General features: G+C 46.1%; 1 protein-coding gene across 1 annotated transcript in view; it reads left to right on the forward strand.

Moving 5' to 3' along the window:
- The window catches only part of pcloa (piccolo presynaptic cytomatrix protein a), a gene marked incomplete at both ends in the record, with an annotated part of 89,917 nt that overhangs the window by 34,925 nt on the left and 38,462 nt on the right, over positions 1 to 16,530 (forward strand). Inside the window, 3 exons of the mRNA XM_084049571.1 lie at positions 5,416 to 7,881; positions 9,094 to 13,198; positions 13,582 to 15,041. Coding sequence (XP_083905697.1) covers positions 5,416 to 7,881; positions 9,094 to 13,198; positions 13,582 to 15,041 — 8,031 coding nt within the window. The remainder of the gene's footprint in view (positions 1 to 5,415; positions 7,882 to 9,093; positions 13,199 to 13,581; positions 15,042 to 16,530) is intronic.

The raw sequence follows: 16,530 nt of genomic DNA on the forward strand, positions 1-16,530 counted from the left end.
ATCTGCTATTTTCAAAGGATTTTTATACATTTATACATTTGAAAACTTGTGAAATGGGACATTCCGCTTAATGAGCACTTTTACTTTCGGTACTTTAAGTATGTTGATGCCTATACTTTTGTCCTTTTACTCAAGTACATTTTCAATGCTTTTACTTGGAACTCTGTGTAGAGTATCTCTAGGTTGTGGTATTAATACTTTTACTTAGGTAAATAATGTGAGTACTTCTTCCACGTGTGTGTGTGTGTGTGTGTGTGTGTGTGTGTGTGTGTGTGTGTGTGTGTGCGCAGTGCCGCTTTAGACTCCACGGGGGCTCTACGCATGATACGGGACACATGCACGCGCGCGCAGCGCACATGCATGTGTCCCTCGCCCGCGCGCGTGCGTGTGCGATTTTTTTCGGGTTTCCCGCGGATAAAGTTACTTTTTTTGTTACTTTATTTCGGTTTTAGTGTGCTGGGCAGCCTGCACGGATGTGAACGCAGTAATGCACGTTATTTTCTGCTGAAGGGAGGGGCGGAGAGGGGGCCTCTTTGATCGGCGGGTAGGCGGGGCCCCACGCAACCTGCGTAGTGTGCGTGTAGGGAGAAGCGGCCCTGTGTGTGTGTGTGTGTGTGTGTGTGTGTGTGTGTGTGTGTGTGTGTGTGTGTCTGTGTGTGTGTGTGTGAGCGCGCGTGTGCTGCTGTGTTTCTGCTGACACTCTTAACAAGGCTCTTTGGATGACCCTCGTCCACTTGATGGCTTAATTGCGTTTGTGTTGTGAGTGAGCAGTGAACGACCCGTTAGTACTAGAAACACTTTTGAAACTGAAATGAACATTCTAGCTGCATTTCATTCTGAATAGGCTGGAGGGGGATTCTGCTCTTCACAGCAATCAGAATATTGTCTTTGTCACTGCACATCCACTGATCCGAAGTGTGTGTGTGTGTGTGTGTGTGTGTGTGTGTGTGTGTGTGTGTGTGTGTGTGTGTGTGTGTGTGTGTGTGTGTGTGTGTGTGTGTGCCTGCCTGTTTGTTAGTGTGGTTATTATAAAAAATGTACATCTTTTAAATAATTTCATTGAAATGTTCAGAAATATGTCTCAGCACTCGAAACGGATGTAAAGTAAATGAAATAAATAATGTGCAACCGAGAACAAGAGGGTGGGTGGATTTCCCCCTGAAAACAGGTTATTGTCCACGAGTGACACCATCTATCTTGGTTTGCACACCGTGTCGCACGCCGAAAATAGCAGATGTTCAAGCTCACAGCGCATTGCGCCGCGGCTATTTTCCTTAAATCTTCCGTACTGCGTATGCCGAGCTGTGATGCGTGCCGATAAACACCAGCGATGACGACAGGCCCTGAAACTGGCTGTGAGTTGGAAAGGCTGAAAGGCTAGTGTTATGACTTGCCAGCAGGGTTGCCAGATCTGCTTATTATAATTTCCCCGCAAGATTTTATTTGAAAATAGCCGATCTACAAGCTCACAACATGTCGCATCGGGACGCGTTGTGAGCTTGTAGATCTGCTATCTTCAAATAGCTGATGTGTTATGTGGCCCATAGGCGCTTCTTTTGGGCTGGTTTTCCTAGACCTGATTGCTTGTTTCTCTCACATAATCTGGCAACGCTGCTTGCCAACTAACTAGATGGCTGGGTGATAGATTGACTGACAAACTGACTGAGAGACTATGGCAGGCTGGCTGGCAGGCTGGCTGGCTGTTTGCCTGGCTGGAATCTCATCAGTCCTTATCAGCAGGCATCTCTCTTCTGTCTCCGGCTCTCTCAGCCGGATCTCTCTGGTGTAATAGATTGAGCGGTCATGCTGGAGAAACTCCCACGGTGGAGGGGGGGTGGGGGTGGGGCTGTAAAGGTGGCTCACACACACACGTGCGCGCGCGCAGGTAGACTATAGCAAATACACATGCACGCACACTTGTATATATACCATGTGCTGCCTGTGTGGATTATGTGGATTTATACTAAGGTGCAAGGGGGAATTGTGTTATAATAACCTCCTCCTGAGGTTCACTGAGGAGGTTCACTGATGTTTTTGGTCTCAGTCATGTGTGATGTAATGCAGTGGTTCCCAAACTGGGGGTCGGGCCCCCTATTTATTTTGGGGGGTTCTTAGATAATTGAATTAAATAAGTGAATTTAAAAGTGAATTTAATTTGTGCATGACATGTGACTGTGCCCTGAGGCTTAATTGTGCCATCCTTATGACCAGCCATGCATGTCTCTTCTTTTTAGTTTATTTCCCTCCACCCCCTTTCTCTCCACTTTCTCTGCCTCCCCGCCCCTGTTCTCTCTCTCTCTCTCTCTCTCTCTCTCTCTCTCTCTCTCTCTCTCTCTCTCTCTCTCTCTCTCTGCCACTGTCTACTTGGAGAGGAGCCTATCTGTGCCTGGTGGCTTAACAGGCCTCAGATCTCCTCTGTAGGCTGAATTTAGCATAAACCCTGCTGTTAAGCTGGGCAAAGGGGAGAGAGAGAGAGAGAGAGAGAGAGGGAGAGAGAGCGTCACAGAGGAGTGGCACCACACTGGAGATTACAGACAGTGGGGTGGAAAATTTGGTGTTTACATCAGTATGAAGGCTACATGGAAACATGCTGACTATTACTGTAACTCCTTTGAGGTGTGAGTGTGTGTTTGCGTGTGCGTGTGTATGAGAGTGAGAGAGAGAGTCTCTACGCTTGAAACTCGAACAGATATAAGCTTGCGTTTATTTTAGTATTGCTATATGCAATTTGTTCTCAGCTGTTTACAATTTCTTTCATTTTATACGTGGTACTTTTCAAAATCCCCTGTTGTTGAAAGCTTGAATCATTGCTTATGTATTTCCCTGTTGTGCTGTGCAATAACATTGGATATGACACTGTTAATGTCCTCAACAATTGAATCACAGTCCTCAACAGGGCCTCGTTGTCTTCCTCCTCTAGCGCCCCTGCGTATTTAATTGAACACCTGAGATTGTGCAACAGTCATAAGATAACCATGACAGGACAGAATGAGCGCAGATGAGAACAGCTGTGCCAGCTTGCCTCGCTGTCTCGCTACGGTACCGTTTATCTGAAAGAGCAGTTATTTTCTGCACTTTTAGGACAGACTGGCTCCCAGGTGACTGTGGTGAGGAAATGGTGCTGAAATGATTATGGCACTTTCCAGTATAAGCAACACATTGAAGACATTCCTTTAATGGTCCTAGTGTTGAAGCATCCGTGTTTTCTTGCAGGTTTAACCACCTACAGTATATACTTCTTAGTACAACAAATACCAAAAATAGCAGATTCTCAAGCTCGCGCCGCACATCAACACATTGTGAGCTTGCAGATCTGCTGTTTTCACTGTTAAAAAAGATCCAATTTTATAGGTTTTTAAATTATTTTAAACCTTTATTTTAGACCATTATTTGCCTACAATAAAGGTCTTAGACAAATGTCTAAGATGCAAGCAGCTTAGACCTTTGTCCACATCTGGACACGCAGTAGCCACGGTGAAAGCGGTGCACAGGAAGTTGTCATCGTTCGTCATTTCCATTCACGAACATTATATTTAAAAATACATGTATAAATGTACCCATTTCTGGGTAACCTAGATATGCTCTGCGTAGATATGCAACCTAGATATGCTTCACAGTAGGAAAAATGTACGTGACGAAACGGAAGTTGGGGGGGTCGGGGGGGACATCCGCTGTACAGCCATGAACCTTTCCAGCGCTTCCATTGTACAGACTGCATGGTGGAAGCATTTGAAAAGTGTGTGAGCCAGCAGTCTGTCTCGAGAGACTACCAGCACTATCACTGTAACCCCATACTGTACGTTGTTGAGTGGAGTCCCTCAGGGCCCTATACTAGTGTCTTGTCTGTTTTTGATCTATATTAAATATCGACGCGTTGTAAGCTCGTAGATCTGCTGTTTTCTGCGAAGGTTTCCCCCAGAATACGGATGTTGGGGTTTAAGTGAATACTTTAATATTGTATTGTATTCAAAATGTGTTCAGGCTGCAACTCTGTAGGGCAGATTTGACCATGCGCAGTCGAGTTGCAAAGCACCTTTTTTACATACACTGAGATCTGATGGATCCGACTGGTCCAGTGCTCTGGCCCTAATAATAATTGCGGTTAATTGGTCCTAAATAAGAAAAGCGTCCTAACCGAAGCAGCTCTGTCCAATGCCTTGCCCTTTGAGGTGACGTCTGTTCCGGTGGATTTCTGAGTGCTAGAATTAGGACTGATGAGAGTTTTTAGGTGGTTTACGATGCGGCCTTTTAGTGTGAAAATCACGAGGGGTATATATTTGACTGCTGTGTGAAAAACATGCTCCCATAAACATATATCTCCACGCTGTGTAAACTGACAGGCTCATGCACATACATGGCCTCTGTTAGCTAAAGCTTGGCCATGGAATGTCTGCACAGGCCGCCTACAAGGCTTTCTGACATGGCTTGGTAAACCCCTGTCCCATTACCATGCATTATTGATGGGCCTATCTCTTAAGTTACATAAATGCAAAAAGCTAGCCTAGAAATAGAATAAGTTACACAGGGTCATTCACCCTTACAGCTTGTAGATCTGCTAATTTCACAATATTTGTCTGTGGAACCGAGTCAAATTAAATGTAATGCCTCAGGGTTAGGGCACTTTCCCAAGTGCTTGTCAGGGTGGGGGGGTCCCCAGTTCAAATATTATTATATTGGGGGGGGGGGTCACGGCCTGAAAAATTGAGAACCAGTGTTCTAGATGGCTAAATTCCTTGAGAGCCACGCTGTGTCTCATCTGACAAATATCCACCATGGATTGAACTTACAGTATAAGTTATTATTTATTTCAGTGAAGTGTTAATAACAACCCAGTTACACCCAAACGTACTAAAAGGGCTTGAAGTGGGGTTATGTTTGCATGATTGACTTGCTTGTAGTGCATTATCAAGCTTATACCACCTGTCAGTTCTCCATACTTTTCCAAAAATATGAAATGTCACATTAGAAAAGCTCTTATATGTATATCTTTATACATGTAAGCTCACATGTGTGACCACTTATCTTAATACTATATTTATTTGAGGCTGTTTGCCCCTACAGTACATTCCTGCCAGTCAGATATGACTAGATAGATTAGTGCTTGCACAGGAAATGATGTATGCATACACAGGAAATAAGGCATGGCAGTGACACACACAAACAAACCAGTATGATCTTGAAGTGCGAGCATTTTATTCTGAGCATAATCTAGTGGTAGTGAGAAAAATAATTATGCTACTGAGTTATGCTACTGTTACTAGCAACGGGAATGGAACACCAGCATTTGTGTTTCAAATGTACTTCACATGCTGAAGCCAATCTATCTAATAGATATCCAGGATTAACACTTTATGGGTGAAGATTGATATGAATTAAACAATAATGTGTATGTTTTTGTTTTTTTTTGTCTTACAGAAAGAATGGTTGTGTCTCAACTGCCAGACCCAAAGAGCCATGTCGGGCCAGCTGGGGGATGCTGGTCCACCTCCTGCCATGGCTTCCCCCAAGAAGCAGCCCTCTGCTCCTGCTCCTGCTCCTGCTCCTGCTCCTGCTCCTGCTCCTGCTCCTGCTACTGCTACTGCTACTGCTCCCGCTCCCGCTCCTGCTCCTGCTCCTGCCCCTTCCTCCACCCCCACTCCTGACCCTGCCGTTGTAGGTAGCAAACCTGTGGTAGATGCTGCAGAACCAACTCCTCCTCTACCTCCCGAGACCAAGGTAGTACCTGAAATCACCCCTACATCTGCACCAATCCCACCCGAGATCGATGCCCTTCCTGCTGCTGATAGTACTCCTCCGACTGAGAGCCCCTGCCAGGGCACTCTACAGTCAATAGAACCACAACAACCAGAAGCAATAGAACCACTGCAGGAAACAGTACTGGAACCTAAACTAGAAGCTCAGTTACCTTCTCCAGAGAGGGTAGCTGACCCTGCAGCATTTGAGCCACAGGAATGTAGCTCTGAGAAAGTAGTAGATGAGCAGTCAGGGGAAAAGGAACAGGGTAATTCTGAGACAGAGTCACACATTGAAACCGCCAATGCTGTTGAGAGTTTAAAACCATTGGCTGATGAAGGCTTAGAAGAGACACAGGCCCCCGTGGAGGCAGCAGCAGAGCCAAACCTAGAGGCTTCCAATAGTGACGTTAGTAATGACGTTAAAGTTAGTGCTCCTCCTACAGCAAGGGAAGTGGTAGAGTCCACTTCAGATAAAGTTCTAGAAGCAACATTAGAACCATTTGAGCCTGTCCCTCCTCCAGCCCCTGAACCCCAAATTCCAGAGGCTGTTGTAAAGGAGGAGCAGGTAGCACCTCCTCAAGGCTCTGAGCCCGAAATACCAGGTAGTGTTGTAAAGGAGGAGCAGGTAGCACCTCCTCAAGGCTCTGAGCCCGAAATACCAGGTACTGTTGGAAAGGAGGAGACGGTAGCACCTCCTCAAGGCTCTGTGCCTGAAATTACAGACGCTGTTGTAAAGGAGGAGACGGTAGCACCTCCTCAAGGCTCTGAGCCCGAAATTACAGACACTGTTGTAAAGGACGAGACGGTAGCACCTCCTCCACCCTCTGAGCCTGAAATTACAGAGACTGTTGTAAAGGAGGAGACGGTAGCACCTCCTCCACCCTCTGAGGCTGAAATTACAGACACTGTTGTAAAGGAGGAGACGGTAGCACCTCCTCAAGGCTCTGAGCCCGAAATTACAAACACTGTTGTCAAGGAGGAGACGGTAGTACCTCCTCAAGGCTCTGAGGCCACAATTACAGACACTGTTGTAAAGGAGGAGACGGTAGCACCTCCTCCACCCTCTGAGCCTGAAATTACAGACACTGTTGTACAGGAGGAGACGGTAACAAAGCCTTGTGAGCCATCTAGGGCCGAGGAACCAATTCCCCCTGACGTTATAGAACCTAAGAAAGCTGAGCCTAACACAACTACAGTAGATGCAACTCATTCTGTGGATAGTGAAGGCGCCACCCAGCAACCTACAGCAGGCAGCGTGACAGCAGAAGTGGTGAAACAAACTACAGCAGACACTAAGGTAGATTCAGAACCAGTAGAGAAATCTGTTTCCACAGAGCTGGACCATGCCCCTACTGCTGCCCCTGTCGGTGGAGTTAGACCCGAACCAACAGAGGCCCCACAACCACCCAAACATGTAGAAGATGTCAAGGGACCTCTGCCAGTGGATGCTGAGAAAGAGCAGTCTGTCTCCACTCTAGAGGAAAAAGTTGACCGTAAAGAAATAGAACCTATTGCATGTGTAGCAGGTGGGAAATCAGTTGAGAAAGAACCTACACCAGTGCAGGACAAAATTACTTCTGAGAGTGTCTGTGAACAAGAGAACAGCGCAGAGAGAGAGACAGGCACCGAAGCTCTAAAGTCAAACATCTCTGCTGAAAATAAACTAGTAACGGAGAGAGAGGAGACGGCTCTGATGGGTAGTGATGTGAAACAGCCAGAGAACGATGTTGAGGTAAAGGTGTCACCTATAGTCACGGAAGCAGAACAGAACGCCACATCTGAGGCCGTGTCAGAAATCGTGCCGTCAGTCAAAGCAGAGAGAGAAGTTGAGTCACCACCTGCTGGCAAACAGGAGCATATTTCAGTATCAGAGGAACACACACTCTGTGACAAAGAGAGCAGTGCAGGGACCGATGCTGGAAATAGCACGGCATCCAAGGAGAGTAGAATATGTGAGACTGCTTTAGAAAACCAAAGCCTGTCTAAATCTCCAACTCCTGTAGCAGAACCTGTCATCCCAGTCCCTGTAGCTAGTGAGCAGGACAAACACAAAGCCCCAATGGAAGACAAGTGTGACATTGAGGAGAAACAGACTGCAGCAGCTGAGCCATTGGAAAAGCCCAGTGTTTTGGACACGGTTGCAGAGGTGACTGTAGAATGTAGCACAAGAAGTAGTCTAGAATCCTCTAGTGTCACACTAGAGGATTCATTCATAATGCAGACTCATGTCAGGACTTGACTTCGAACTACTTCCATGAAAACTGATGAACATTCTGTGCAAATAATGCACTTATGATTTTGTTTTGTTTAGTTTTTTCTGTATTTGCTATACTATAATCCTTTTTTATTTACATGTGTGAAGATTTATAAAGCTATATCAAAATATTATTCAGTAGGTGTCTCCCTACCACTCAAGCTCTTTAATAAACAGAAAATGCATTTTCAGCTCGGTATACCAATTTGATCCAATCAGGAGAACCCACAAACATAATTTACCAGCTACAGTTCCAATTTGGTCTGCTCATTTTATATGTATTTATTTATTGTTTATATATATATATATATATATTTACATAAAATGTAAAGCCCCAATATGAAATATTTGAATAAATCATATTTTTAAGAGTAGCACTTAATGAGTATGTACACTCACACACTAAGTGAAAATAATGATTTTGTTTTAGTCTGAAGTTCACTAGCAAATATAATGCTCACATTAAAGCTGCACTTTGTAACTTTGATGTCCTGCCTGAGATTTTGAAACTGCCATGGGTCCCCAAGCAAGTGCTGAAATGTTTGCCATTGAGCTAATAGAGCACACCTGCTTGGTCAGGGGAGATATTGTTTTTTTGACTTTGAGACAGTACCTACCACAGGACCTACATTTCTCAATAGAAGAGCAGGGAAATAATAATAATAATATTTTTATAAAATAAAAAAAAATACAACAACCCCATTTATGTTTGTTATATTGTATTAACAAACAGATTATTAAAAGTATAATTTTATTCACTAAAAAAGTTACATAGTGGAACTTTAACAGGTGGTACGTATGTCTTCTTCAAAATGTCCAAAAATTGGCAAAATTATGCTTAAGCAAGCTAAACATTAATGTGAAAATAAAATAAAGCCCTTTTTGTGTCTCTAAATTTACTTACTCACACAGTTACATTTTACATAGCAAGTTGGAAACATTTCTATCTGCAAGTACTATAATTCTCCTCAGGAACTTGCAATGTATGTTTATAGTTTAAAAACTATATTTCAAATATGCTTAAATCACTTCATGTTGGTGCATTAATGCTGTGGTGTTACAATAAGGGGGGAAATCTAATTGTGTCTTATTTCATTCCTACAGGCGCAGGTGATGAAGGAGACACTTAAGGAGCCTAGTGAGAAAGACACAGCTGCAAAGGAGAGCAGTCCCCACATCCCTTCAGACCTGACCAAGCCGGAGACCAGTCCTACCAGTCCTTCAGACCTCGCCAAGCTGGAAAGCACGGTGCTTCCTATTCTGGAAGCCCAGGCAAGCACGCAATCAAAGGAGGACGAGAACACACTCACTGACACATTGAAGAGGAGGCGTAGACTAGAGGTGCTTCCTCTCTCTTCTGAATCCCCCAGCTCAGAAGACGACAGAGAGCTTTCTGAGAGGAAAGATAACACCAGCACCCCAAAGAAGAAGCTCCTTGTACCAACCGATATCAAGGATGACTCCCTGGAAGACACAAGTGAAAGCTTTGGGAAAGAAAGTCCCATGTCAGGAGACGATGAAGACTTCATCCGAAAACAGATCATGGAAATGAGTGAAAATGAGGACGCTTCTCCTTCCGACGAGGAAAACCTTATTCGGCGAAAGATCAAAGAGGAGGAGAAGAAGAGAAAAGAGCAGGAGAAAACACAAGGTGTTGAGAGAAGCGCATCAGGGAAATCCAGACGACTTGTCAAGAAGAGCACTATAAGCCCTGATGAGGAGGAAGAAAAGCAGATTTGCTCCTCTTTGGATAAACATGACGAGACACAGAAAGAGGTTGAAGCAGAACCCAAAGACGGTGAGTCAGAGAGTGGTATCGCAGTTCGCAAATTCCGTACTATTGAGCTCAATGCAACCAGCGGCCCTATGCGTGTACCTACAGAAGATGGAGAGATTGAGATGGAATGTCTCACAGACTCACCTGATGACCGGTCCAGAGGTTCATCTAGTCTTCACGCATCCAGCTTCACTCCTGGAACATCTCCCACGTCCCTATCTTCTCTGGATGAAGACAGCGACAGTAGCAGTCCCAGCCACATCCGTTCTAGTGAGGGAAAACAACACAGGAAAGCCAAACACAGACAACCAGGCCAGGTTCTACCGACTATTGAAGACTCTTCTGAGGAAGAAGAGTTACGGGAGGAAGAGGAACTCTTGAGGGAGCAAGAGAAACACAAGGGCTCTGGAAAGAAATCCAAAAAAGACAAAGAGGAGATTCGAGCCCAGCGGAGGCGAGAGCGCCCAAAGACCCCACCGAGCAACCTCTCACCCATTGAAGACGCATCACCCACAGAAGAACTCAGGCAAGAGGCTGAGATGGAGGAGATCAGACGTTCATCCTGCTCTGATTTCTCCCCAGGCATCGAGTCAGAACCTGAAGGGTTTGAGATCCACGCTGCAAAGATCGCAGCTGTGCAGAAAACATATCAGCTGCCCATGTCGGTGTCTCTTCACTCCCCAACTGAGGAACAAAATACTGACAAACAGGAGCAAACTCTCAAAACTGCTGACGAGGCCTATGAGGAGATTATGTTGAGGGCCAAGTCTCCAACAGTGGAGAAAGAAGTGGTTCAACCAGGGAAAGAGTCCCTTTATGGAGGCATGCTCATTGAGGACTACGCCTATGAGTCCCTTATTGACGGTAAAAAGACTGATGAACCAGAGAAGATCACTGTTCCTGCTCAGCCCAAACAGCTGCGATCACCAGATGAAGTTTACGAAGACATGCTGAAGAAAAGGAAGGAGCTCATGCACCAGGAGCAGGAATATGAAAAGACACAGCCGGAGAAAGAAATTGTGAAACCAGAGATTGTGGTGCAACCTGCTGAGAGCAACCACTCCGAGAGCAGCACAGTAACATTAGGCAAGGATGGGAAGCCATTACTGGATGCTGAGGCTGCCTATGATGAGCTCATGAGAAAGGGTCTGACTCCTGGGACCAGTCCAACCCAACAGGATCCAGAAGTGGAAGGCACAGTGCCCAGAAGACTCATCATCATCCCAGACTTGAAGGTGACACAGTGCTCCTCTGCTGAATTGTCGTCTGATGAAGAGATGAGTGTGTGTCAAACCAAGACTGCACCAACAGCAGTGATTGGTGAAGTAGATCGGCAGCCTCACACCACTACTGCGACATCTCAACCTGATGTTGTGGACTTGTCCAGCGCACCACACAGACCACCTGTCCCTGTCATTGCCAGCGTGTCACCCTTACCCACTGTCCCCCAATATACCCCCACTGTGCCCAGCGTAGTGTCAACTGCCCCACCTGTGCCCCCTAAACCAAACATCCTACGCAGGGGTAACTCTCAGGAAAAAGCAGATGTCCCAGTCCCGCCTCCACCACTTCCACCCACCTCACCCAAACCCACAATTTTCCCTAGGAAAGCTCCAGTTCCACTTCCTCCTCAGGCCTCACCAACCCCAATCAGACCAGAACCGTTGGCGTTGATCACAAACCAAGGTGCACCTTTAAGACAGCCAGTTGCGCCAACGTACAAACCACACGTTCCCCCTCCAGTTCCCCCAAAACCATCTATTGCTGCTGGGATGGCATACAGCCCCAGACCAGGGGACGGTGTCAAGCCACCGATAGCACCAAAACCTGGCTCCCAGCCAACATCTCCGGCCCATGTTCCATATCCACCCAGACCCACCATGCTTCCCACAGCAGGCCCTATTGAGGTAGCCCTAAATCTTAGCCCCACTGCAGAAAGCAAAACCTTTCATCCCTCACCAACGCCCCCCTCTTCACCGAGGTATGCCAGCAATCTTCGTGACACCTATGTGGTCATCACACTGCCATCTCAGCCCAGTTCTCCCATAGAGGGACTTTCAACACAAGCCCCCTCTAGTCCTGGTCCAGCATCTCCTTCAAGACAAACTCATCCACAAAGTCATTATCAGCCACAGTCTCATCCGCAAAGTCATTATCAACCACAGTCTCAGCCTCAATCATATCAACAGCCGCCCCCTCCGCAAACGACCAGGGTGCCTCTGGCGTACACTAGAGTGACCGAATCCATAGAAAGCCAAGAGATTTGTGGCCCTGAAAGGCATGTATCTAGTTCTTGTCATATTATTGAGGCTATATCTGCTTCAGCACAGCCACCTGTAGTCATGCCCAACCTCGTCTCTCAAGTAGTCACCACTGAACTCCAAAGAACCATGGTCTCTGTTGTACATGAACGGACACCGCCCCCAGTACCAGCTCCTAGGGCAAACGGTGTTCCAGTGTCAATGGAAAGACCAAAAACCCAACTACCAGCACAGAATGGGCAGGGCTTCCAGCCAGGGGAGGTGGTGGATCTCAGGACCATGAAGGTGAACCCAGAATCAGACATGAAAGGTGTTGATTTGTCTGCTAGCCCAGAAGCAAGATGTCAGTCTATTACAAGTGATGTCAGCGTTCGTCAGACCACTGCAGTGCAGTCGCCTGTGGTCAACCTCAGTGCTGAATCATCTACTGTGTCCATAGTTACAGATAGCATCACTATTGTGACCTGCGCTGCCACTATTCAGCGATATCACCATGCAGACACCACTCAAGCGTCATCAGTGCCCCTTCAGCTAACCAAAAACAAGGTATTTGAGCCTGTCTCTCAGATTATCTATCGGCCAATCGACCCTCAATCCTCTACTAGTGCGAGTGTAGAGATCCCCATCAACCTGTCAGTTGGAACAAGCACAGGTGTAGGAACGTTCCAGGCCGTTCCTGTCACTATTGCCCCTGCTACTGCTCCAACTTGCGTGGCAAATGGATTAACTACAGGTACAGCTACAGTCGCAGGAGCTGTGGACCTTAGCACCACAAAACCCTTCAACACAATGGTATCAGTGGACGCTGCTTCTGCAGAAGTGGTCACAGCCGTGATCTCAGAAGATGACGGCAAACCCGTGGATCTCACCGCAGGGAGGAGGGCAGCGTGTTGTGATGTTGTGTACAATCTCCCGTTTGTAGGGAGCTGTGCCACTCAGCAGCCCACCCCACCTCTGCCCGAAGACCGTTTTGGATATCGAGATGACCACTACCAGTATGACCGTTCACCGGCTTATGGCATGAGAGGCTTTGGTGGAATCAAACCGTCAATGTCTGACACTAACCTGGCAGAAGCCGGGCTTTTCTTCTATAAGAGCAAGAACAGTTACAATTTCAATGGCACGACAGACGGTGCAGTAGACCTGACCTCAGCAAAGATGTCTGATGCAGGTCAGTGTGGTGACATCGCCGACCTCTCACTAAAATGTCACTTTGAATTGCCCCGACTCATGGCTCAACTCATGGCTAATAATACATTTTTTGTTTGAATTTGTATTTATCATCCTGATTTGCATGGACATTTTTTATGTATTCTCTCATTTTCTTTTTTCTTTTTTTCGGGTCTTTTTTGCATTTGCCTGCATGCTGTTAAATATTGTTTGTCTGGGCTTGTCACTCTCCTCCTTGCCTGGCCATTTTTTTCCTTCTTGGTTTACATTTTTTACTTTTTGCCCTTTTCGTCGTTTGGATAAAGCATGGCTTGCTGTCTACTTCTCCAACATTACGTTAATCTGCATTATTTGGACTCAAATGCTATTTTTAACTTTTGACAGGTGAAGCTGTGGACTACTCCAAGAAAGGAATGACAATTCCACCTTATTCCCAAGCCAGAGTCACAGGTGCTGCTGGCACCAGCTTTGGCACAACCAGCGTCTTAAGGTCATCCAATGGGGTTGTCTATTCATCTGTTGCAGCACCGATCCCATCTACCTATGCCGTCACCACTCAACCTGGCTCTATCTTCAGCACTTCGTACAACGCCCTGCCAGGGATGCGCACCAGCGACACAATGCCCTCTCTGTCCAACCTGCAGAACTTGCCACTTACTCGATCCCACAGCTTCCTCTCCAATATCCCCACCAATGCAGCCCCTCTCAATCTGGAGATCCCCAAGATCAATGATGTCATGACCACTGCCACCAGCTCTCTTTCCCTGGATACCTACACGGACGCATCCCTGGAGGCCATCGCCGCCTCGCTAGAGGCCCTGTCCTCACCCATGGTTCCCGGAGATGGCCAATACCAGGTGGAGCGCGAGAGGCTGGAGATGGAGAAGCTCAAGCAGCAGCGCCTGGCCGAGGAGTTGGAGTGGGAGCGCCAGGAGATCCAGCGTTTCCGCGAGCAGGAGCAGTTCATCGTGCAAAAGGAGCTGGAGGAGCTTCAGGCCATGAAGCAGCACATCCTGTCCCAGCAGGAGGAAGAGAGACAGGCTCACCTGATGATGCAGAAAGAGACCTACGCACAGCAGCAGCAGCAACTGGAGCAGATCCAGAGGCTCCAAGAGCAGCTCCGTGTGCAGCTGGAGGAGCAAAAGCACCGGCAGCTGTACCCGGAACCTGGGCACGGCCCGCAGGAGGCCATCATCCTGGGGCCCGACGGCACAGTGTTGGCCCGCAAAATCACAGACAGCGGTTGTCAGACGGACGACGAGGACGAGTCCATCAGCAAGGCCTACACGGCAGGGAGGAAGAAGAGGAGCACTAAAAAGAGCGTGGACAGCTGCGTGCAGACCGATGATGAAGATCAAGACGAGTGGGAAGCCCAAAGGGGTCGTCGAAGCCGGCCTCGTACCGCAAGGGGAGACAGGAGCGGGCAGTCGGACATCTCTCTTCAAGCCCACACAGAGATCTCTATACAGACGGACTCTGATGGAAACATTAGGATGGACACTAGGATGGAACTGTCTGACTCTGAAAGGACTTCCCCAAAGAGAAGACCCACCCCCCTAGAGATAGGCCACTCCCCCAATCTCAAAGTCGACCCTGCCACCCTTCAGGCCCCGCCCAAATCCCCAAAAGTCCTTTACTCCCCTATATCCCCTTGTATGTCCCCTAGCAAATCCCTCGAGTTTGTGTCCTATGACAAATCGCTGGGTGATACAAGCCCTCAGAAGCTATGCGTAGCCACTGACCTGAGCCCCAGGGGACCGAAGGCTATGCAGAGATCCTTGTCTGACCCCAAGCCCATGAGTCCAACTGGAGAAGAAAGAATTCAATATGGCGATGGCTACACTGTGAGTAGGGCATCACAGTATTCTTTATTCTTTATATGGATCACCATTAGCATCCACAAAGTGATAGCTAGTCTTGCTAGGTTCCATACATAAACAACAATCAAAAACAAACAATTATTAAAATCCCACTATATCAACAAAAACTGAGAAGCAAAACAAGCCAGTCAGTAAAATCAGTAAAATCACTCTGCATGAAACTATACACAATATGGCCAACTAAAGCAATGCACGTTATACTCTGCAGAGTTGATTTGTCCTGTTTAATTTAGCAGCTCAAATAAGACACAGATTGGTCAAAAAGAAAATCAGCCTATAAACAGACAAATGTTTGAGCGTTAAATCAACAATAGAGCACACCAAGCTACCTATAAGGAATCCCATCACATAGATGAGCACAATCATTTCTCCGTATAATTACCAGCGAAGATTGACAATCTACACATTTTTGGGGACATTTTGAAAAAAGAAAAAAAATATATATACAGTGAAAGTTTTCCCAAAATAGAGGTACCAGGGTTAATGTGGTTAAGACATCAAATACGAGGGTCACGTATCATCTAGTTTCACAAGACTAGATGTTGCTGTCCATCAGAAGTGCTGAAAATAAAGCCCCCCCACTACTGCTTTGCCTTTGCAGTCACATAAATAAGTCCTACTGTAAATCAAATTAGTAAAAGTCTATCGAGCTTGCTGCTTAGCAGAAATGGAAATTCAAAATGATGTTTTAAAGAGATTTTAAAATATATTTTCGTGAACAGAAATGACATACTGTACACGAGGCGGAGTAACAGACTCTCTGTAGAATTTGAGGAATGGATTGTGGAAGAGTTGTCTGCCTTGAGAGACTTGGCTACATAAACAAAACAGCCTATAACAACACGCACATGCATGAGCGTTACGTTAAAGTCCAATTTCAATGGAAAGAATAGCATCATGCATGCCGGTATCTTTATAAAAGTGAATTAGTGAAGCCCTCATGCATGAGTCATATACATCAGTAATAGCCATATTCCATTGGTGTAAAAAAAAAAGTACTCCATTTTTTTTGCTTAAGTAAAAGTATCAACACCACAATGTAGAAATACTCCATTACAAGTCCTGAATTCAAAATGTATTTATAGACAGATACATTTATAGAAAATCTTGAAAATAGCGAATCTACAAGCTCACAACGAGTTGCATCACGACGCGTTATCACTTTGTAGATTAGCTATTTTCAAATAGCCAAAGTTTAAACAGGGCTGAAGTGGTTAATGCATGTTTTGTATTAATAATCAAAATCTACAAAGTAACTAAAGCTTTCAAATAAAGGTAGTGGAGTAAAAGTACAATATTTGCCTATAAGGTGTAGTGGAGTAGAAGTAAAAGTACTGAAAATTGGAAATGCTCCAGTAAAGTAAAAAATCACACCCTGTGTGAAGGTAGCGGCGCCTTTGATACATTTTGTCATCGATATGTATTTATAATGTGTTTATAGCCATGTGTCACG

This window comes from Gymnoscopelus microlampas (genome assembly GCF_963454915.1).
Source record: "Gymnoscopelus microlampas genome assembly, chromosome: 23".
NCBI classification, from domain to species: domain Eukaryota; kingdom Metazoa; phylum Chordata; class Actinopteri; order Myctophiformes; family Myctophidae; genus Gymnoscopelus; species Gymnoscopelus microlampas.